The 21,218-nt window shown below is 44.3% G+C and overlaps 2 protein-coding genes across 3 annotated transcripts; one reads left to right on the top strand and one right to left on the bottom strand.

Moving 5' to 3' along the window:
* Positions 1 to 6,426: 6,426 nt before the first annotated feature.
* On the bottom strand, positions 6,427 to 15,544 carry LOC131262615 (uncharacterized). Its single transcript, XM_058264661.1, has 8 exons — positions 15,185 to 15,544; positions 12,474 to 12,667; positions 12,200 to 12,387; positions 12,026 to 12,121; positions 9,865 to 10,092; positions 9,628 to 9,794; positions 9,101 to 9,550; positions 6,427 to 9,028 (listed from the first exon to the last, which is right to left on the bottom strand). Exons 2-8 carry the CDS (start codon positions 12,646 to 12,648, stop codon positions 8,764 to 8,766), a joined length of 1,569 nt encoding a protein of 522 aa, XP_058120644.1. The 5' UTR covers positions 12,649 to 12,667; positions 15,185 to 15,544; the 3' UTR covers positions 6,427 to 8,763.
* A 295-nt stretch (positions 15,545 to 15,839) lies between these two features.
* Positions 15,840 to 19,776, top strand: LOC131267493 (mRNA-decapping enzyme 1A). Of its 2 annotated transcripts, none has more exons than XM_058270386.1 (2): positions 15,840 to 15,918; positions 16,309 to 19,776. In XM_058270386.1, exon 2 carries the CDS (start codon positions 16,509 to 16,511, stop codon positions 18,222 to 18,224), a length of 1,716 nt encoding a protein of 571 aa, XP_058126369.1. In that variant the 5' UTR covers positions 15,840 to 15,918; positions 16,309 to 16,508; the 3' UTR covers positions 18,225 to 19,776. The 2 variants fall into 2 exon arrangements, with proteins under 2 accessions (XP_058126369.1, XP_058126368.1); XM_058270385.1 differs by lacking the exon at positions 15,840 to 15,918 and adding an exon at positions 16,070 to 16,167.
* The last annotated feature ends 1,442 nt before the right edge of the window (positions 19,777 to 21,218 follow it).

Genomic DNA, 21,218 nt, shown 5'->3' with positions numbered 1-21,218 from the left:
GCTCGTTAAATAAGACACGCTCGTTCTGTCATATGGACTGTTGTTTATAATCACGGGTTGAGAATTCACACGACCGTCGTTGGTCGACAGGCTTGCCAGCCATTTCCTGCTGGAAGCACGTCCTATGATCGTAGCCTTATACCGGGCTCACTCGGTGGTTGATGGATGCTTTTGGATTCTTTTCCTTTAAAACGAGATTCTATTAGCTACGATAAAGTCGTAAACTGCTTTCATTTTACATTGCTTCTTGTTCTTCCAGAATTTGATGAATTTATCCAACTTAATGTCCCGATTCTGCTCACGATTAATTGCATATTTACGACAGAAGAAAACCTTATGGGACGCGGTGTCTGGGGTATCACAAAGTTCACAATTTCCGTTAGGAGCACGTTTCATCTTGTGTAGCCAGAAGTTACCATAATCATGTCCTGCTATTAGTCTGTTCAGTGTTTTAATTGCCCTGGTGGAAAGGGACATTCTATAGTGCCACATTTTCCTATCAATACAATTTTGGAAGCGCTGAAATTTCTTTCCTTTTGTAGCACATGCTTCGCGGTACCACTGATTCGCTTCCGAGCGCATTCTGGATTCTAGCCTTTGGATCACATCCTTGAGTCTTATTTTGTTGCATATGGTATTCTGGCTTGTAGTGCCTAGTTTGGCTAGGTGATCGGCCTGTTCATTGCCAGGAATACCGATATGACTTGGGATCCATTGAATTTTCGCGTCTAATTCCAAGCAGGTGTGAGTGATGTTGCTTATGAGTTCATCCATGAAGAGATCTTCACTAGCTTTCAGGAGTATATGACAAGAAGACATACTATCAGTATAAATGATAGGCCCCTTAAGGCTTCTCATCTTGGCGAGGTGTAGTGCCTTGTCAATGGCTAGCAGTTCCACTGTGCATATCGATGTAGCGTTCTTCACTTTGAAGCTGAACTCCTCTTGTCCCGTCGCTCGGTCCTTAATTACAATCCCAATACCACAGCCATGCTCAGTGATGCTTCCATCAGTGAAGATTGATGGACTATCCTCCAGCGTTTGCATCATGGTCCTGCATATCTGTCTTAGGGTTTCTGGGTTCGTACTGTTCTTGCTACCCTCCAACCCTGGGATTGATAGGCTGATTCCCTCCTTTCTAACACCGTTCGTGGCATCGTTGTAGCTGTATTTTGTTACTATATCCAGACTCTCATTGTTATCAACGTATGCCCTGTGTTGTGGCGACGATTTGTTGGATATACTGAGGATTTGGAAGCTGGCGAGTGTTGATCTACTTATTTTCGCATGGGCCAAGGTCTTCGCGAGCTCCTTTGCTACTAAGTACTCGCGTCTAATTTCAAAAGGAATCTCGGAAGCAATTGCCATCAAAGTATTGATCGGTGTGGTTTTGGAGCAACCAGTGACCTTTCTTAGGGATTGGTTAATTACAGTGTTGACAGATGCAATTTTATTTTTGTTTGCTCTACTGGTGCAGGCGATGCCATATTCTAGAGTGCCTCTGATAAGTGCTCTATGAAGTTGCAAGGCCCTTTCCGGATGGACCGAATGACTTTTATTGCATAAGCACTTAACGATGTTCAGTCGCTTACTTGCTTTTTCCTTGAGAGCTTCAATGTGTTCATGGAATTTTAATTTTTGGTCGAACACCACACCCAGAAACTTGTGCTGGGTGTTAATTTGCACCGCTGAGTTGTTTATTCTAATTCTCAAGCCAGGATCGTAATTTGGGAAAACCATCGCACAGCATTTGTCTATGTTGACCACAAGGTTTAGCTCGTCTAGGTGGTCCTTGAGCCTGTTGACCGATGCCTGCAGTTTCGCTGTTACCGCTTGTATCGATTGGCCTGAGTGGATAATGGCAAAATCGTCAGCGAATTGGATTACCTCTCCATTCGGAGAGTGGCATTGGCTTGTGTAAATGTTAAAAAGCGTTGGGGACATGATGTCTCCCTGTGGAAGACCGACGGACACAGTTCTTCTCAGGGTTTTCCCATTGACGCACATTTCGATTGTCCGGTTCTGAAGAAAGGCTCTAATCCATCGCACTGCCTCTGGAGGGATCAAGTAGGCTTGGAGGATTCGGAGTAGCTTGCATATTGCGACACTGTTGTATGCATTTTTAAGGTCAATAAAAATGATACCAGTGATCTTTCTTTTGGCGTTATTTAAGCAAACTTGGTTCACTAGGATGTTGGTGGCCAAAGTAGTCGCGCAGTTTCTCCTGAATCCCACGGAAGTGTCCGGGAAAAAACGGTATTTCTCCATTGTGTCCAATATGATTTTATGCACTTCCGTGTTTGCCGCCTTAATTATGGTGGGGAGTAGCGAAATTGGTCTTAGGTTTCGGACGTCGTTGGGGTCTTTTCCAGGTTTGGGGATGGCCACGATCTTAATTGTCCTCAATACCTTTGGAATCCTGCCCTGTGCCCACATTCTGTTGAGGTCCTTTATGAGCATCAGGGTGGTGTCGTCGTTTAATTGCCTCAGAATCTCATAGCTTATTTTATCGTAGCCTGGCGCGGTGTTCTTTTTTTTTGTGACAATGAGGCGCCATTTCTTCAGGTTCAGGAAATCTCCCGCTCCCGTAGAGTCATGGGCTTGTAAGCTCACATCGGACGTTTTCCTGCCGGTGGGGAAGTTTATTTTTAGAAATTCCTTAGCCATCGCTTCATCGCTCATTATGGGATTCTCCTGGTGGTGACCGGGGCGTCCCTTCACCCTGTTGACAATTTTCCATAAGGCATGGGGTTTGGTTTGCGGGGTGACGTCATCCACTGCTTTCCCTAGGCTGTCATCTTTGCCCTTCTTTTTCAAAAATCTAAATCTAGCAGTTTGTTTTTTTAGGTTTATGTGGTTAAGCAAGGTCTTATGTCTGTTGTATTTTCGTCGGGCTTCATTTTTTTCCTCCCAAGCCCGGTTAGTCTCATCGTTCCACCAGGCTTTGGCCACGTACTTGGAGGTACGACGATTTCCTTTTATTATTCCCGTGACATCCTTGCAGATAAGGCTGATGGCAGCGTCCTGGTTGTAAGACAGTTGACCCACCTCGCTCAGGATTTTGCTCTTTTTATAGGTGACCCACTTTTTCCTATGCACAGCCAGCTGGGTTTCAATCGTAATTGCCCTGTGATCGCTCGTGCCGATGTGTAAATCCTCCACCCTTCTGGTGGTATAGGGCAGGATGTCGCACGAACACGCCATCACGTCGATTGCCGTATTCCGTTGGCTGGTGTTGGTAGGGATGTATGTGGCCTCCTTGTTGGTCACTATGGCAAGGTCATGTTCGTCCATACACTCGAGTAGTTGCCTTCCTCTACTATCTGTAGGCTGGTCGCCCCAATAGCTATGATGTGCGTTAAAATCACCTGTAATGATGATCTTTCGGTGCTGGCTCAGATTGGAGCACAGCTCTTCCATCACAGCTTTAAAAACTGCTAGCGGAGTTTTGGGAGTGACATAGGATGAGGAGATCACCAGATTTAACTTTGGTAAGCACACGGCTGTGGTCTGCACATAACACGACATCGCATGGCTGGTGATTCTGCTTGCCTCGAGGCTTTTGTGTACCGCAATGGCAGTACCGCCGTAACCGTCCTCCCTATCATCCCGAAATAATTGGAAGCAGTTTAATCTAACATTGGCGTCTTTCTTTAACCACGTTTCTTGAATGCAAAATATGTCAATGTTCTCGTCTGTTGCAATTCTTTCCAGCTCGCCTACGTTGTTTCGCAGACTCTGCACGTTACATTGTAGGATTTTTATTTTCCTCTCTTTACCATCCATCACTTGCATGGGAATGGTGCAGAGCGAACCGAAAAGCTTGGTTTCCATAATTAATTATTTTTTATACTTTAAATTTCATAGTCACTCGAAAAATTTTACCCGCTCGGCAGCGGATAATGATCTCAGAGCCATTTTTACTCCGTCCTTGTTTTGTATGATAAGTTCCTCTATTTGCGTTGGTGTGTCTTCCGACACGTCCATGCCCTTTGTGTTTGTCTTTTCGTTAGTTGATGAGGATTCCCCCTCATCGCAGCGTTCGGTAGTATCGGTGTTTATTTGAATTTTGTCTGTCTGAATGTCGATTTTTTTTGGTTGGGTCACCTGCTCAGGCAGGCTGACCATTTCTTCTTTATAGTTTTTAGTAATCCTTTTCGTGTTTGTTTCGTTTCGTGTTGTGCCCTTTGTCGCTTGGGCGAAGCTTTGGTCTGTAGTAGTGAAAATCCTTGGGACAGTGGGGCACTGCATCCTGCGAATTTTTCTTGCTTCAGCGTAAGTAACGCGGTCCAAGGTTTTAATCTTTTGTATCTCTACCTCGTCGAGGTATGTTGGACACTCTTTGTTGAGAGTGTGGTGGTTGCCTGAGCATGACACGCATTTAATAAAGGGACACTCACCTTCGTGTTCCGGCATACTACAGTTTGCGCACACGCGGTCGCCTCTACACCATTTCTTGGTGTGCCCAATTTTTAAACAAGTGGAGCACCGCATGGGTTTGGGGATATAGACGTCCACGAGGACGGGGTACAAGCCGAAATCGACGGACCGGGGGATTACCGTTGTCTGGAAGGTAATAATCGCCGTTCTAGTGTTAACGATCTCATCACCTGCTTTTCTTTTCATAATGACAACCTCGGACACTTTTTGTTCCTTCAAGCCGGCGAGGATTTCTCCCTCCGACATGAATTCTATGTCCGGGCATCGTATAACTCCCTTGCACGTGTTCAAAGTGGGGTGGTCAATCACCTTTACGGCTATGCCACATGGCTCGGGGATCTTCTTGATTGTCTTAGCTTTCTGTGCTAGCTTCTCGTTTTTTGTTCTTATTAAAAGCTTGCCATCCCTGAGCCTAGTGACATGCTCCGGTTTGCCTCCCATTGCATTCTCGAGGACCTTGTTCAGTAGAAAGGGATTTACCCGGCTTAAATCACGTCCGTCGGTAATCGATTCCATGACCAAAAATTTTTCTTCAGCCGTGATGCTGGTTGCTACTTTTGGCGCTGCATTTCTGTTTTTTTTTCGTTTCGGTTCAATCGTGTCGCTCAATGCTCCAAAATAATTGCTGAGGGGTATCCCCCCTCCAGGGTCATTGACCCCCATCCTCGCTAGCTTGCACTACTTTAAAACTTCCTTTTTTTTCCTTCTTGCTTCAAAAAAGGTAAAAGGGATTGAGAAAGTCACTGAACTATAAAACTTATCACTCTTTTCAACGTCCAGGCAAAAAGTCACCAACTGACAAATCAAAAAACACGTGTGAATCCGTCAGAAACCAACTGTCGAATGACCATTCGCACTCAACAAATGTAAAGTCAGTATAGAATTTTCTCATCAGAATAAAAACATCCACAGTTATTTGAATTTCACTGAATTATGAAGAGAACCTTACGAAAGAAAAATAATAATGATAATAAATTCCATCACTTTGTTCATTCACTTTATATATTTTATATCATTATTTCACTCTTCTAATATATTACAGTGGCATCCAATTGAAAATGCGACATCGTTCATCATCGGATGTGGTGTCTGTTTCTGATGCTCTGCTAAACTTAATAGTGCAAAAAGTACATACTTTTCTAAGGTTGCTGTGTTTTACTATGTCATCTAGTTTATTTCTTTTTCTGTTTATCCGTTGTTTTGTTCTGTAAGCTTTTTTGTTCAAGTCTGTGTTGCGGAAGTACAGTTTTTCCAACAAGGTTTACTTTAATCTTTGTTTACGTGAACGCTATTTTGTGGATGTGGAGTTGGCGTGTGCATTAAGTTCATTATGTTATAACTCTCTCTCATGCTACTACTGCTGTATTTTGCATACTTTTACACACATTTACCCCCTTATGGTGTGTATTTTGTTTTGTTTGTTCTCCCAATTTTAACATGCTGTATGTTTTTCTTTTGCACTGCTATCAATGTGATTTAATATATACCAATAGGTGTATTTGTTTTTCTTTTTCTCACTCCAGAAAAGTAGTATTTTTTACCTCCTCTTTATATCCTCCATCTTTCAATATTTGCATCATAAATTCATTCAGTGCTTTTTGTTAGTTTCTTTTTGGTTTGTATCAGTGTTGAAATTTCCAATCACTTTTGTTTTGTTGGATAATCTTACATAGTTTTGTTTTATTTCTGTATGTACGTGTATGTGTGTGTCTCTGTGTATATCATCTTACATTTGTTTGCTTTTTTGAAAATTTAATAATTTAAACGTCTCCCTACCGTTCCGCAAGTGCGCCAATCGATATTTATTTTTTGTATCGAATCGTCACGCAAACTCAATTGACACTATATTTTTCAGCAGGTAAATCGGTTACAACATCCTTCCGCAAACGTTAATGAAGCTAAAACAGAAAAGCAACACGAAGCAAACAAAAAAAAACACATCACATATATAAAATAAAGGAAATTGGAATCCTTGCGGCTTGAAGATACTGTGGCTCTCTATGTGAGCGTGTTTTATAAACGAATAAAAGATCATCCAAACAAAGAATAAAAAATCATCCAAACAAAGTTCGCGCATCGGTCGCTAGAATTTGTAGACTAAATACTTTCCACTTTGTGCTAATCAGTTCTATCGCCAGTCAAAGGTTTGTTTTATATTATTAGGGATCTCGTTCGAACGGGGTTATACTACTCAACATTTCAGTTGTCCTCCCGTGCGGTTCCACCCCCGGAAGGGCCATAGAATGGTGCAAATTGAGATCTCGCGATCACTGGATGCGATCCCTTTACACTTTTAACCAAGGATCGATCAAATTGCCGTTTCCGTTTAGAGATCAAATCATAAGGTCTTCCCGATCCCTAGATGTCCTGATGACGCTGGTAGTCTTTTTTCCAATTGATCTACTTATGGTAAAGAGAATTGGCTTGATTATTTGTTCACTTGGCCAGATTTGTTTGTGGCATGCACATATGACGCGAGTTAATATTTGATGGCCTTTCCATGCCTTACTGTTTTGACTTTACACACCTTCTTCATGGTTTCTTCTTTTTGTCGAATTATAAAATTAATAAAAAAAAACTAAAACAAACTGTCGCAAATATGAAATGCCTATAGCTCTAACTAACTATCACTACGCCGCCGCAGCTAACTCTCAATAGCTCCCAAAAGTGTTTGTTTTTTTTCAAACCATCTTGACCGATCAAGGAAAAGCTTCCACCATCGGTGCGGCCAACCACCGGAGTTCAGGCCAAAGTTAACGATCATAAATTAGAGCTTCAGCTAGAGGATAGCTGATAAACCGGATTTCAACGGTTTTTGCTTGGACAAACATTTTCCGGTGCCACAAAGCCATATACATGTTTTGTTTAAATTATAAAGCTAACATACTTGTTTTGTAATAACGTGACAATGTTAAACATCGTTTATGTTATCTTTTGCAGCCATACGGCTCCCTTGGAAGCCAGTCCCTGATCGCACGATGGTTTGATACGTGTTTGTTTCCGTGATCGTGCTTAGAAAAAAAGATCAAATCGTTCTACGTCATTCTAAATATCGTTCGTTCCGTTCCCCACAACATTCCATCCGCCATTTTGGCCATTATCGGGATGTAGTTATATTATAGCACACAGTGGGGATAATATGTAAACTATCGTTTTCCTTAAAAATACGTTTCAATATCACTTGCATAAAAAAAAAACTTTCAAACGAAGGTTGAGTGTTTGGTGCAGCAAATACGGGAGGAAACACGAAATTCACGGGGAAGGGATTTTTTTTCAGTGCTGCAGTGTGTCCTGCCAATATATGCCTGCCGTGACTCCCCGTGGTTCATTGAGAAGGGAAAACGATCTCAACCCCTGTCAACACGTGGGTTTATTCTTAGTAATAATTTTCTACAGGGGTTGGGATTGAATAACTTTCACCACTTGCAATGTTTCGCAGTAGTTAAATCCACAATGGTTATTATGATTTCATTTAAAGCCAATACCAAACACGGTCCAGAAGGATGAAGCAAGGCAGGTCACATAAGAAGACACGGCACAACAACACACATCGGAGTATCTTAAAAGATTGTTTGTTCAACCTCGCCTGTAGAGGGTAACAACATGGGAGGGTACTAGTGTTGTAACGTAACGTTGTTGCAATGTAAACTTTATACCATTACATAACTATAATGTATGTAAAACAAACTTATGAAAAAAAACCCTATTTGATACGCACACAAGGTTAACCAAACACTACCTCCTTTGCATCGCCTACCTCGATAGTTAAATATATATGTATGTATAAATATACATATGGTTGGTTGTTGGTTGTGTACTAAATATATGTTTTCACAATCTGCCTCACGTTCGCTGCACCTATTGCTTGTTGATTCTCCTAACCGTGATTCGCGTACAGTATTGTGCTCGATTTTCGATTTCGGGATTCAGGGAACTTTCTTTTATCCGATGATTTGTTGAAAACTTTTCCGCCACTTTAAAACGCGCCAAAAACAAAGGCCAAAGCTGACCCCACGAAAGGGATTATAAAACGGCATCATGAGTCTTTTCCAACAACTTGTGCTACACAAACACTCCGCCCCTTCTCAGCGATCTCGTCCAGCTTTGTTGCGTACACACAATCACATTAACGGTACAGGGTTGCTGTACTCTTCTCCGGGCGGATCGCGGTCTCCTTGAACTAATTAATCCTCTTGCGTCTAAGTATCCTTTGATCAAACATCCTCTTTTTGCCAGGTATTTTCTGCCTACTTTGATTCGTCAAACAAAACCAAACAAATGCGTGCGTAAAACCAGCGTCGTATGCGACTCGAATCATGCCGTTTAGGTTTGCAAATCGTTCACCGACGTTACGATGTAGATCGAGCTCACCTTCGCCCGCTGGATGGCGGTGACCGTGTTTTCGCCGAGCATCTTGAACAGTATGTAACCGATGATGATCGCAAAACCGGCCACCAGCACGCGTACAAACGAGTCCTCGTTCAGCTGAATGATGACCCAAGCGCCAGCGCCCGTAATGCACATCAGCGTCACGATGATGATCGTTTTTGCCCAGTGCTGAATGGTGAAACCCTTCTCCCAGTCGAGCCTGGAATGGGAAACGAACACGAACTTCAAATGATATCTGCATTAAGGAGTTTTCATTTTCGACTCTTCTCACCTGTTTGAACGCTCGATTTCGTACGGAGAGTCGCACACCTTGCACTTGAGCAGGGTGCCATCGCTGCCACTGTTGGCACAGCTGTCCACGAGCCACCGACGTAGGCACTCGTGGTGCACCGAGCTAACGTCGCCAATGCACTTGCACGGTTGAATCAACGGTTCCGGTTTGTCCGTATCGTAGCAGATCCAGCAGTCCTTCTTCGCCAGAAACGATTGACCCTCTTCGGCGTTGGCGGAGGTGGACGGTTCAGGCGCTTCGGCTGTACCGGCTGCCCCGGAGCTGCCCGCCACTGGGTCGATCTGGCGCGTCAGTAGCTTGCGCGGATTCAAAATCCACAACTGCTCCGGCGCCATCGAGTTCCACAGGCAGCAGGGAAACCAGAGCGCAACACCGACCTCTGCCAGCCGGAACACGATATCGTGCCAGTTACGTGAGTAAACGGGCACTCTGATGGATAGGAACAATATAAAACCATGAGAGTTTATCTAGGTCTAATTCGCTTACATTCGCTGATTGATGCTTACTTTTTCTTCCAAAAGTCGCCCAACGTTTCCGAGGTGAGAAACCCGACGATCACTATCATCATGATCGCCTGGCTGAGCAAACCGAAGCGCGACTGGTGCAGCTGGGACGCATTCACATTCTCACTGTTTGGCACTACGCCGAAGTCGTACACGAACCCACCACGGACCTATAAAAGTGACACAAAGCGTTACAATAACCATTAAGCGTACTCCAACTTCCAATGTAAGCTATCTTACCTTGAAGAACACCTCGACACCGTAGATGAGGAAAAAGATGACCACGATCAGCAGGAGCGCCGCGTAGCACCCGTTGAAGAAGGACGTGCTGCGGCCAGAGAAGAGATGCGAGTAGGCAATCTCGGCCAGAAACAGACTGTACGGCAGCAGATTGAACGCCAGGAAGCCGAGGAAGCTCTTCGACAGGAACTGCGACCGTTCCCAGCGTATGCCCTGAAGATGGAAGATCTGCAAACGGAGCGAACGAAGGGATGAATTTAAAAGCGTTGATTATATTGGACGACGCACGGAATTACATCCCCTCGGGGAAAGATTCCAAGGGACACTTTAAAAAGTGGAGGAAGAGTGGTGCCATAATGTGGACGTGAATTGGTTTGCATTAGCAGTTTTTCAATTAGCACCATTCATTAAACACCGCCAACAAACCACGCCCGGTGCCCGACGGCGGCGCGTCAAGGTAATGCACGAGTGGGTATACATTAGGCGTCAAAGAAAGCATTATTATAAACCTCACCGTGAGCAGCGGTGGCCCCGGAATGGAATTAAACCGATCACCTTTTTTAATGATGCGCGATCATATTTAAATGGAACATTCAATTCCGTACATGGAACTGTACACACTCTCGTCTTAGATGTCGTCGCCGTTCGCACTTGCCGCACACGTACCGGCGGTAAAGGCAATGGCGCGTTTAATTACGGGAAGCAATCGACTCTAGCAAACCGTCCAGGGCTGCCCGTCCTGTCGAGCACACAACACTTTGGCCACCAATCGATCACAAACGAGGGAATGCCTTTGGAAGCTGCTGCTGCTGCTGCTGCTACTGCTGTTGGCTCGACGACCGTTGAGTACCTGTGCCTCTACGGTACTGCAAAAGGCATCCTTCACACGCGGAAAGTGCACAAATCTGAAGTGTTTGCCGGTTCGGCTCAGTACCAACCTACCGGGAAAAGGGAACCACTTAAGTTCTCCCTACTACTAAGAGCCGGCGTCAAGTACTCTGTTGACATTATCATCTCTTGCTCTAGGTATGCTGGGGTGCAAAACTTCACGTAAAACACCGGAATTGGTAGGAGGAGATACTCTAGCGTGACGTGACTATGCATACGATTGCTTGACGATAGGCCAAAAGGAGGAGAAGTATTCCAATGTCCACGGTTTCTCGGTTTGCGGTGAACATGATTTACGGGTGTTACTGAAATTGACGACTCGTGTTCTAAACCTCGCAAGGATGAATAAAATGTACAATGTTTTACTACCCATTCACAACTGTATTGTTATGCAAGGTTGTTCTAGAAGTGTAAAGAGACACTAAAGCCCGTAAACATTCCCGAATATATATGTGTGTCCGTGTGTGTGGTAGTTCGAGATAAGCGAACGAAGAAACAGATAAATCCCTTACCCTACTTACAAACATCAAGTATACGGTACTATCACTCTCGAATGACCTAAATCTCTGTGGTCTTACTTTGAATACTCCATGCATCAAATGGGTCAACTAATCCAACATTAAATTCATTTAAACCACTGCGCAAGATCGTTTTCCACTGTTGTAAAGATTGATCTTGACCATCAATTCGCTTTTGTCCTCTACGTTAATGCTATTTACCAATGAGATAAGCGTGTAACAATTACATCACTTAACTTGATGAATTTTACACATTATAGAAAATATATCTTAAAAATGAATCATGGTCGTTTTGGCCGTTGAAACGTATGCGTCACACTTTAAGAAATGTGCAAACTTACAGTATACAAACGTACCGACGAACCTAATAGTGCTATCCGTCGACCAACGGTTGACGTCATTCAAGTCAACGCAAATGATAGCAGTAGCTAACCGGATGATAGATCCACATAAATTATGCAATTGCTCATTTCGGTTTAATAAATTACAAGCTCTGGGGTTTTCCGTCCCTCCTATCGGTCACTTTTATCTAATAGACGCAAGTAACGAAAGAACTTACGGAAAGGGTTTTCTTTACTAGATGCTGCATCTTTGGTTGTTTGATGGACCAAATAAAACAAGGAAAAACCAACACTCACGCAACAGTATGATGCTAAATATAGTACGTTCATCTAACCTTAATACGTGACAATTATCAGTGGGGGTTTTTTTTTTTTTTTGGAGAATAGTTTCCCCCAAGGAAATGTTACACTTACCTCTGCCCAAAGACACACGACCAGCGAGGCGCAGGTCATGACGAGTGGATAGTACAGCGACATTAGATAGGACACCCATGCTGGTTGCAGTTTTTCCTGTAAACAAAGGAGTGTGTAAGCAAAATGGTCAGCGAAACGTCGGAAGCGATTCGGAGTTCATTATTCGGGTCTTACCGGGGTGGTAAAGTAAGCGCCACGCAGCACCGCCGCGACGAAGACAAAGAAATAGAGTAGCTTCTGCGTGGTCAGACGGCAAGCGGCGAGAAAGCTTGGCTGCTTCAATCTCTGGTACTCGGCAATGATGCAGATCATCAGCTGCACCAGCGAGACAAACCCGACAAAGTAAAACACCGCGGAAATCCCTGCCGAAATGTAGAGGAGATGGTAGAAAGAAAGCCCGTTAGCGAAGTCTCTCCCACCATTGCGGAATGGCGCACCGAATACTTACCGGCATGGTAGGGCAGGTTAAACCCGGAACACTCTTCGCCACTGTAGCGAATTTCGCACAGACACGTTCCGTTCAGACAGTCGCCTCGGCCTGAGCATTGCGCATCGGTCTCAGGCGAGGTCTCTCCTATCGGGATAGAGGAGCACCCCATTAGGCGTTCGAACCGTGATACCATACTACTTTACATTAGTGACCTGAAAGTGGTGTACGAGAAGGAAAGTAGTAAAGAGAGTTAGTATAAAATGATTCCAAAGGGCGACATTTCTTCACACTATCTTCCAGACAAAATATCAACAAATATATGTTTGCTGTTCCTACTAGTAACTCAGTTTCGAGGGAAAGTAAACAGATGTCCGCCGTTGCCATCAATTGAGTTTGGGGCGTATTTTGTCGCTCGACGATCGCTGCTGTTTTTATTTTCTAGCTCAACCCGCAAGGTCGAATTGGTTTATCAAAACAGAACCTTAAAACCGAGGGTGGAGGCAGTTCTTCGTTGTTGACATGTTTTTCGATGATTAATCCCCATTCGTTCTAACTGTTTCTCTTTGCTAACCGTAGCCAACGCTAGGGTTGATTAGTCCTAGCGAAATTGGGAACACCATTTTGTGTATTCAATATAAATATTTTATCACAGAAATGACACATTTATATGGAAAAGGGTTCTTCTTATCGTCAAATGTTAATTGTATATTATTACGAACTATTGATTTAAAGTTTTTTCTTTTTTCAACGTTACTCTGTTTTGACTCATTTTGGATCCTTTCAAAGTTCTTCTAGGATTCTTGGATGTGTGTTATTTTTTACTCCTCCAAACGGAATAAACTGTACCACTCCAATTCGTTCACCTTCAACCTTACCGAAAGGCTACCGTTAACGTAAGCGGAGGGTAAATAGCTCGACCCATGCAAAAAGAAACCATGAAAAACGATACGCACGTGCTGAATCGATCCATTTCACATCCACGTAGGCCACGTGTGTGCCAAACAAGAGGTGCAAATGAAAAAAAATATATAAAAACTATCGCGTTAGAATACTGTTTTCATGCAAAATAATTTAATAAGGAGTTAATTGTTCTCCCAAAATGGGATGCATTTTGTGGGACACCTATTTTTCGCCGAAGTACTTAATCGCTCAAATTAACTCCGGCCAGATCCCTTTACGAAAGCATCGTCGTCCCGCTATAAATTGATCATTCCTATTCCAGTTACAAGTGCACCTCACACATCCGCGGGGTCGTTTGGTTATTCGCGCCAGTGTCAATTGCAAAACGGAATGAAGAGGCGGACACAACACATAAACTGTCCGGTGAAGGTTAGTTGAGCCGTGGTTCCTTCCACCGTTTCGCTGGTCCAACACCCCTTTTCCCCTGCCCTTCGGTCTGTTAAGCTGCAAGACACGTGTAATTGCATACGTCGTGTGGGTTAAAACTAAAAGCAAAAAAGCCTCACGGCGCTATAGTTATTTTTCCCTTTCATCCTCCGCCTCGTTGCTACCTATGGTTTATAGGTTAGTTGACTTCCCCCAACCCTGGCCAATGGCGACTGGATGGTTCGCGAATCCGCACAACCCAACCGGGAGTGCAGGTGCACTCGGCATCAGAATAATGCAAGGAAGGAAAATGAAGCGTCAGGTGCACCTGTACCGAGCTGATGTTAAGTGCGACAACGCAAGTGCTTTCCAGTTCGTTTGCACTCGGATTGTAGCAACTATCGGTGCAAAGTATTTAGTGCTTGGCGAGGGGGTTGCGAACATTGAATTGAACAGTCAGCGTGTCGCGAATGGCGTTTGTTTTATTCGCAATGAACTTCACGCTTTTAATAATTGATTGACCATACGACTCAGATACTTCAACCTGAGAAGAATTATAGTAGCTTTTGCGATTGCTTCGTTTTCTATCCTATCAATAAAGTGGTTTGGTTGCTAGGGGGTTACATTATGGAGCTGCTAAATGACACACACGCAAAGATTGCAATGACGGGGTACAATAATAGGAATTACTAATCTGATGTAAACTATTGCGTAGCGATGCAAGATTAGCTGTTCAACGGATTATCCATTTTTTGCCACTGGGGCTCCACCGAGAAAAAAAGAGATGCTTGGAAAAGGCGAATATCATCACCTATCCATTTTCAGCTGGAAGCATTGTCAACTTCGTAGCCAAGAGCTGATGGTTTGTTGCGGTGAGGGCTATAAGCACGTTCCAAAGCCAGGAAACCATAATTTGGTGACGGGTGTACGTGCACTGCATACGCGATTATCCCATGGCCACCAAATTCTTAGCCGATTGTTGATTCACCAATCGATACACATATTCTATGCTTCATTGACTGGCGATTGTAGTTTGATTTTGCAATTACCCATCGGATGCTCCGGAAACGAAATAAACAATTAAATTTTTCTTTAACACACAATTGGCATCCAATTATTATAAAAATGTAACCCAAGTTACCAATGGCAATAGTAACCAGTACTCGATGTACAAAGTTCACACCATAGAACGACTAAAAGAAACGAAAAACTTTGGATCGACCTCCGCGATTAACCCCACACACGGTCGTAAGTAGAATTGAGCTCAAGCAGCCAGACGCGTTTTGCGCGATAAGCGCCCTGACCACAAAGGCTGGCAAACTTTGCTCCACCATTACGGAGATAAATGCTAAGTCCGCGATAAACTACTGCACTTTGCGCAACGGAAATGACGAGATACGTACCGAAGAAATTGGGAGATTCGCTAGTCTCATTAAAACTGGCTTTTCACTTGAAACTATTTGTTGTTTTTTTTCTTCTTGCGATTGCAAATTCGCCTTTTCACTTTGCACTGTCGTGAGCGGAGTCACAACACACTGCACTTGGTTACAATTATTCTTCCCGCACGATGCACGGGATGCATGCGATGCAGCTTCTTTACCGCACTTTTGCACTCCGCAGCGAGTTGATGCACTACGACGCGATCTCGTAGCAGCACAGAGCTGTTTTTACACGATTTGTGGAAATTTTAAAAACAGAAAGTTGATCCTCCTGTCCAGTCGCGAGCAATGACTTTCGTCAGCAACCTTTTTCTTTTTGCTCCGATGAGCTTCTTTGTGTGCATTGTAACGCACACCGTCGAGGTCAAACTGAAAATATTTATGGAGTGGAAACGGATATCTTTGCTGACCACAAAGTACCTCTCGAAGTCTGACAATTGTTTATCTTATGCATAAAATGTGCTTAGCAAGACAACTGGTTTTAATATTGAAAGAATTGAACCTGACCGTATATCCAGTTTAATAGAGAACGATCTCACCAACACTACTCTTGTGACATCTGTTCGGCAGGGTTGCCAGTAACAGTATTTAAATTCACCTGGAAAAATAAACAAAATGCAGTAAACCAAGCTCGTTAGCTTTCATTGAAGAAAACGCTGTAGAACTATTTTCCTTTGTGTGTTTAATATTTTCCTTCGGTGAGTAAAAATTGAACTGCAATTTTATTTATTAATAAAATTAGCCAGTGAAGTATCGATGGCCAGCTGTCAGACTGCTTGTCTACACGCTCTCTCGCTCTTTTCATCTCGAAAAATAGCACGACCGCGTTGACAGTGGACAGACGTACTCAAGGGAAGCGAATGGTGTTGCGGAAAACCGCAGAAAGTATCCAAGCGAATATCTAGGTGGTCTAGCGCAATACGTACGAAATTCACGACAGGGAAAGGGTAAGAGCGCCATCGATTAATGAAAGGATAAACTCAGAGAAAATGAAGAACTGCAGCTGAAAAGAAAAGTGCACGCATCATGCGCGAGTGCAGTGTGATTAAAGTTTTGCTTTTCTCTCCTCTCCCCTCCCTCCTCTTCAGCGGAACGGAACGCCAATTACCGCAGCAGAGAACAAGTGTCCCCGCTTCTCCGCGTTGCATTCACGGCTGACACGCATTTGTTTGTGGTGGAAGTTTGCTGAAAGTTCGACAGAGCATCAGCACCCACTTGTGAAAAAGCTGCAAAAGGGGCACGTATCTGCATCCCTGTGTCACCAGCCAAACGTCCATACGTCAACACTATGGCCGATCAGACGGAGCTACGTATGAACCTGGTCGCGATCAAGCGGGTCGACCCGTACGCGAAGGACATCGTTAACTCATCTGCACACGTAGCGTTTTACGTGTTCAACAATGCCGAGAACGAGTGGGAAAAGACGGACATCGAGGGCGCCCTGTTCATCTACAGCCGCTTCGCCGAGCCGTATCACAGCATTTTCATCAACAATCGGCTCAACACGAACTCCCTCGTCGAGCCAATACGTGGCCAGATCGAGCTGCAATCCAAGCCACCGTTCCTGCTGTACCGTAACGAGCGGTCGCGGATTCGCGGCTTCTGGTTCTACAACAATTCCGAGTGCGACCGTATTGGAGAAGTCATACAGAAGCTGGTCACGGAGTGTGCCGGGGAAGCGGGTGGTGAAGCGCCACGGCCTGTGATGAACGGTGGACCAACCGGAGGTCCGCCCGCGACAGACATTTTTAGCATGCTCACGAAGGCGCAAGAAGATTTCCAAAACAATTCCACCAACCCGGCGGGCAGCAAACCTATGCTGGATCATCCAGCACTGAATCAGCAGGCCATGATGGCGAACAACAGCGGTATGCCGGCTATCGTCATGACAGCACAGCAGCAGCAGCAGCACCAGCAGCAGCAGCAGCAACACCAGCAGCAACAGCAAATTTCCAGCCAGAGCGCACCCCGTAGTGTGATGAACTTTTTTGCCGCCGCGAAACAACCGGCCGCCTCGGAAGTGCCCCGTTTCAAGACGCATGCCCCAGTGCATACGCTCGAGCAGATCGAGAAGCAACATCGTGCCTCGACGCCGCTCAAGGATGCCGGCGGAGGCGGTGTGGAAGGGAAAATCACTCCGGATGTGAGCGAACTCGAGAGTAGCTTCAAACGAATGGGTATCCCGATCGTGTCAGCCGGTGGCAGCAATGGTGGAATGTTGGGTAACGGTCCACAGACTCCATCTGGCGTGCCCGAGCTCGGCACCTCACCGCTCGCAACGTTCCTCAGTGCGGCCAATTTGTCCGGTGCAATGCGCGCCGCTCATCAACCGGTTGTACCGAAGACGAAGCTAATTGAAATTAGCGAACTGGAATCGCGGCAGAATCAACAGCAGCAGCAACAGCAACAAACGCCATTGCACGAACTGTTGAAAAAGTCCGAGGGAACAGCGGGTCCAGGGGCCACCGTGGTGAAACCGGCCCTCATGCCACCGACCATGTTTAAACCGTCGTCGCAGGGGACGACGCTTGGAGGCCTATTTCCCGGTAGTACCTCCGTGACGAACTCGCCGAGCACAGCCACGAACGTCAGCGTTGGGGGCAATGGAACTCCCGGCGGTGCTGGGCATCAAAAGCAAGCAAACAACGCCCAGTTGAGCGCTACTGCAACACCAGGTTCGGGCAAGAACCAGTCCAAATCGGTGTCCACACCGGGTAACAGGCAGCAACGAGCGGAGACGAACAGTGGAAACAGTGCACAGAAGGGGACGCCTACTTCCACCACGACGACGGCGGCCGATCTGCTAGCCAAGGCCGCGTCCAAGACAAACAACAACCTGATCAACAACAACATCAGCACCGGTGGGAATGGCTCGGGCGTGGAACCGCTCACGCAAAACCAACTCATTCAGGCCGTCAGCTACCTAATCAAGCATGATCCAGACTTTGTGCGGAAGCTACACGAGGCGTACGTCAAGTCGTTCACCGAGATGATATCGAACTAAGGCTCCCAGGCAGATTTGGCCCGGCTTTTCGGGTGTTACTCTTTCCGCCCCAACTTGCACAGCAATAGCAACCCGTTCCCCCCCTCCTCGCAATTCAAGTACCACCACTGCACATCTACGCTTCATTCAAGTACAAAACTGTACCGCGCACTCACTATTCCACTGATTCGTCCGTCGTTCGCACCTCTCCGTGGTCCGTTGTAAAACATGCTTGTCAATGTTGGATGCTGTTACGTGCAGACATAGCAAGCCAGATTGCATGAAAGCGCAGCGAAACATAATGAACCGATTAAAAGATGAAATATTTCAACTATCGAAGGAGTCTGAAAAAGTGGAAAGAGAAAGAGAAAAAACACATATGCGGGCAAAGCAAAACACCCTCGACATAAGTTGCAACGGAAAGATATCATAAAAAGTCTTTCGATACGAATTTGTAAACTAAACTCAATTATTTTTTTGTGTATACCTGAATTATTCACTTATTCACTTTTTTTTTGTGGCTAAGTAAATTATGAACTAGATTTCTTCAATCCCAATATCGACCCAAACAGACCTTAAATTTCTAACATTGTTAAATTGAACTGAAATAGTTGTTATCCAAAGTTATTTGTAAATTTTCTCAACATTGCTTACGTTTAGTTATTGGTAAGAATTTTAAAACAGCATGAACTATTGTTTGATTCGGCGGGACGTACTGTAGAAATTGTCCCCAAAAGGTGTGTTCGTTTTTTTAGATTTGATTCGTAGGGTGTATTACCCACCAGCGGCAAGTTATTTGTAAATAGTTTTTACACGTCAGTACTATTGGTTGTAATTTTTTGGCTAACAAATTGCATTTCCCATTCAAAATCGTAGCCCAATTTTCTCTCTTTCTCCTCCTCTGATTTCTATATGGACCGCAAGATTGCCGACGTAACATATTAAGCTTCACCATGCCAGTAAGATTGTTAAAATTAAGAAATTTCTCTCGATACCATGTTCGCCCCCTATAAGGGGACACCACAAAAAGAGATTAAACGAGGGATGAAAGGACACACGCACAACATGCCGGCTGACGATTGTCCTGCAAAATACTTGTTGTGCATCTCTACGCTAAGCGCATTGTCTAAATTTTCTTAAATTTGTTTCATTACACTATGGTAGACCTTGTAAACTATTATCGCCCGAAACATGGAGATTAAATTAATGAACGAAATAACCTTGTACCCAGTAGATAATTCCCGATACCATTCGATGTGTAATATTACTATAGACTTGTTGGAAGCGCAGCACAGGCTGGCAGAGATTGCCGAAACGGAAGAGACCAGACATTGCACCATCCCCAACATAAATGCAACGGGCAGAAAAAGGCAACCGAAGAATGCTTGGAGCTAGGAAAAATCAGTTCTCCGTCTGAAAACGAACACGAATGGAACGAAAGGAAAGTGACTTTTAGTACGGGCAAAGGAAAATTGAAAGCAAAAGCAAAAGGATACGACAACAAAAAGTGTAGCGCTACCTTTTTGCCAATAAAAACAAAAAAAAAATAGCATTGCCAACAGAAAAAACAACAAAAAAAATTAGAGAATTTTCATTTTTTTTCGTAATCTCTTAACTGTAAGAAAATATTCACTACATTCCGTTCATTGTTCATGCATACATATTGTTTTTGCTTTTTCTTAAACACGTGTAAACAGAACAACAACAACTCAGAGCAATTCATATTCATTTTTGTTTTTGTATTTTTTTACATTATCTCAAACATGTATGTCCCCATTCTTTCACAGCTTGTTTTTCGTATCCTTCATTTCAGTTTCATCTCTTTCAACCATTATAAACTTTTCATGCCAACTAATCTCAACGAGTTTTTCCCTTCCCCCTCTGTTTGCACCATCTGCCGCTTCGCGTTCGTTATATATATTTATATATATATATATATATATGTGTTCTCTATCTTAATTCGGTTTCCCTTATTTTCTTTTCTACCCTTCACAGTTGATTTCTCAATTTTTGTTTTCGTATTTGCTTTACATAAAATCTTGTATATAGTACAACACTTTTCCTGCATTTTCGGTCGCTCTTTCTTACCCTCCCGCGCATCAGTGATAGGATATTTCACAACAATCTCACTTATTTTCTTTTTGTCCTCTTTCCGTTTACTTGTTCGAGCGTACCCCTTCTCACTGGCATTTGTCGGCGTCCGATTAAATCCTTTCTGATTTGCATATTAACCTGTGTGATGATCTACTCGTTCTTCTCGTCACGCTCTGTCCCGCAACACAACCAAACCGACCTCACTGTACACAATATAAGCTTAACAACTTGCAACCACTTCTATTTTTAGGTTCATCTCTGCCAGTCCCAAAAGGTACCCCAACCAAAAGTCCAATACCTTCTCCCGAACGTTCCCGATCGTTTAAATCAATCATTTTCCAGCGCTACCCACGATAGCACGTAGTGCAATCACAAGAACGGCGCACAAACCCGGTTCGGGGTCCAAGGATACAGTCCACATACACACACACACAGACACACACACACACACTGGCAGAACGATGGAAGGCAGAAGCTCGGGACAACACAGATCGGGCTCTTAGAGGGGGAGCCAACAAACACGTAACGAACGATCTCCATCAGAGAAATGCAATGGTCTTCCCTTCATTGGAGTGTATACCTTTCCACTGCTGCTGCGCCGTCCATGTTGAACAATACTATTTACACGATACCGGTTTGTAGCTCACACCAGCCAGCCTACTATGTTTGATTCACACTCATCCCTGCCCAACCGGGGAAGTAGCTCTAAGGAGTTCTTAAGTATTCGTGGCAAACACTCGTGTCGACCCATTATCCTTGCTGCTTTCTGCTCATTATAAGGAGCATCGCCAAAAGGCCAAGGTCAAGATAGGAAGTCGCATCCGGAAATTTGGTGGTAGCAGTTTTCCAGAAACGAATCTCGTCATGCTTCTGTATCTGTAATCGGTTTATTATTTGCTTTCTGCTCAACTGCAATAGCTT

The sequence above is a fragment of the Anopheles coustani genome, chromosome 2, assembly GCF_943734705.1.
Source record: "Anopheles coustani chromosome 2, idAnoCousDA_361_x.2, whole genome shotgun sequence".
Classification (NCBI taxonomy): domain Eukaryota; kingdom Metazoa; phylum Arthropoda; class Insecta; order Diptera; family Culicidae; genus Anopheles; species Anopheles coustani.
The sequence above is the reverse complement of the archived record's forward strand: the minus strand, read 5'-3'. Positions and strand labels throughout refer to the sequence as shown.

Coding starts and splice junctions, on each gene's coding strand:
- LOC131267493 (XM_058270386.1), top strand. CDS start 16,509: ATGGCCGATCAGACGGAGCTACGTATGAACCTGGTCGCGATCAAGCGG.
- LOC131262615 (XM_058264661.1), bottom strand. CDS start 12,648: ATGGTATCACGGTTCGAACGCCTAATGGGGTGCTCCTCTATCCCGATA. Junction 10,093..12,025: donor TCGTGTGTCTTTGGGCAGAG/GTAAGTGTAACA, acceptor CTCCGTTTGCAG/ATCTTCCATCTTCAGGGCAT. Junction 9,029..9,100: donor GAAATCGAGCGTTCAAACAG/GTGAGAAGAGTC, acceptor TTCCCATTCCAG/GCTCGACTGGGAGAAGGGTT.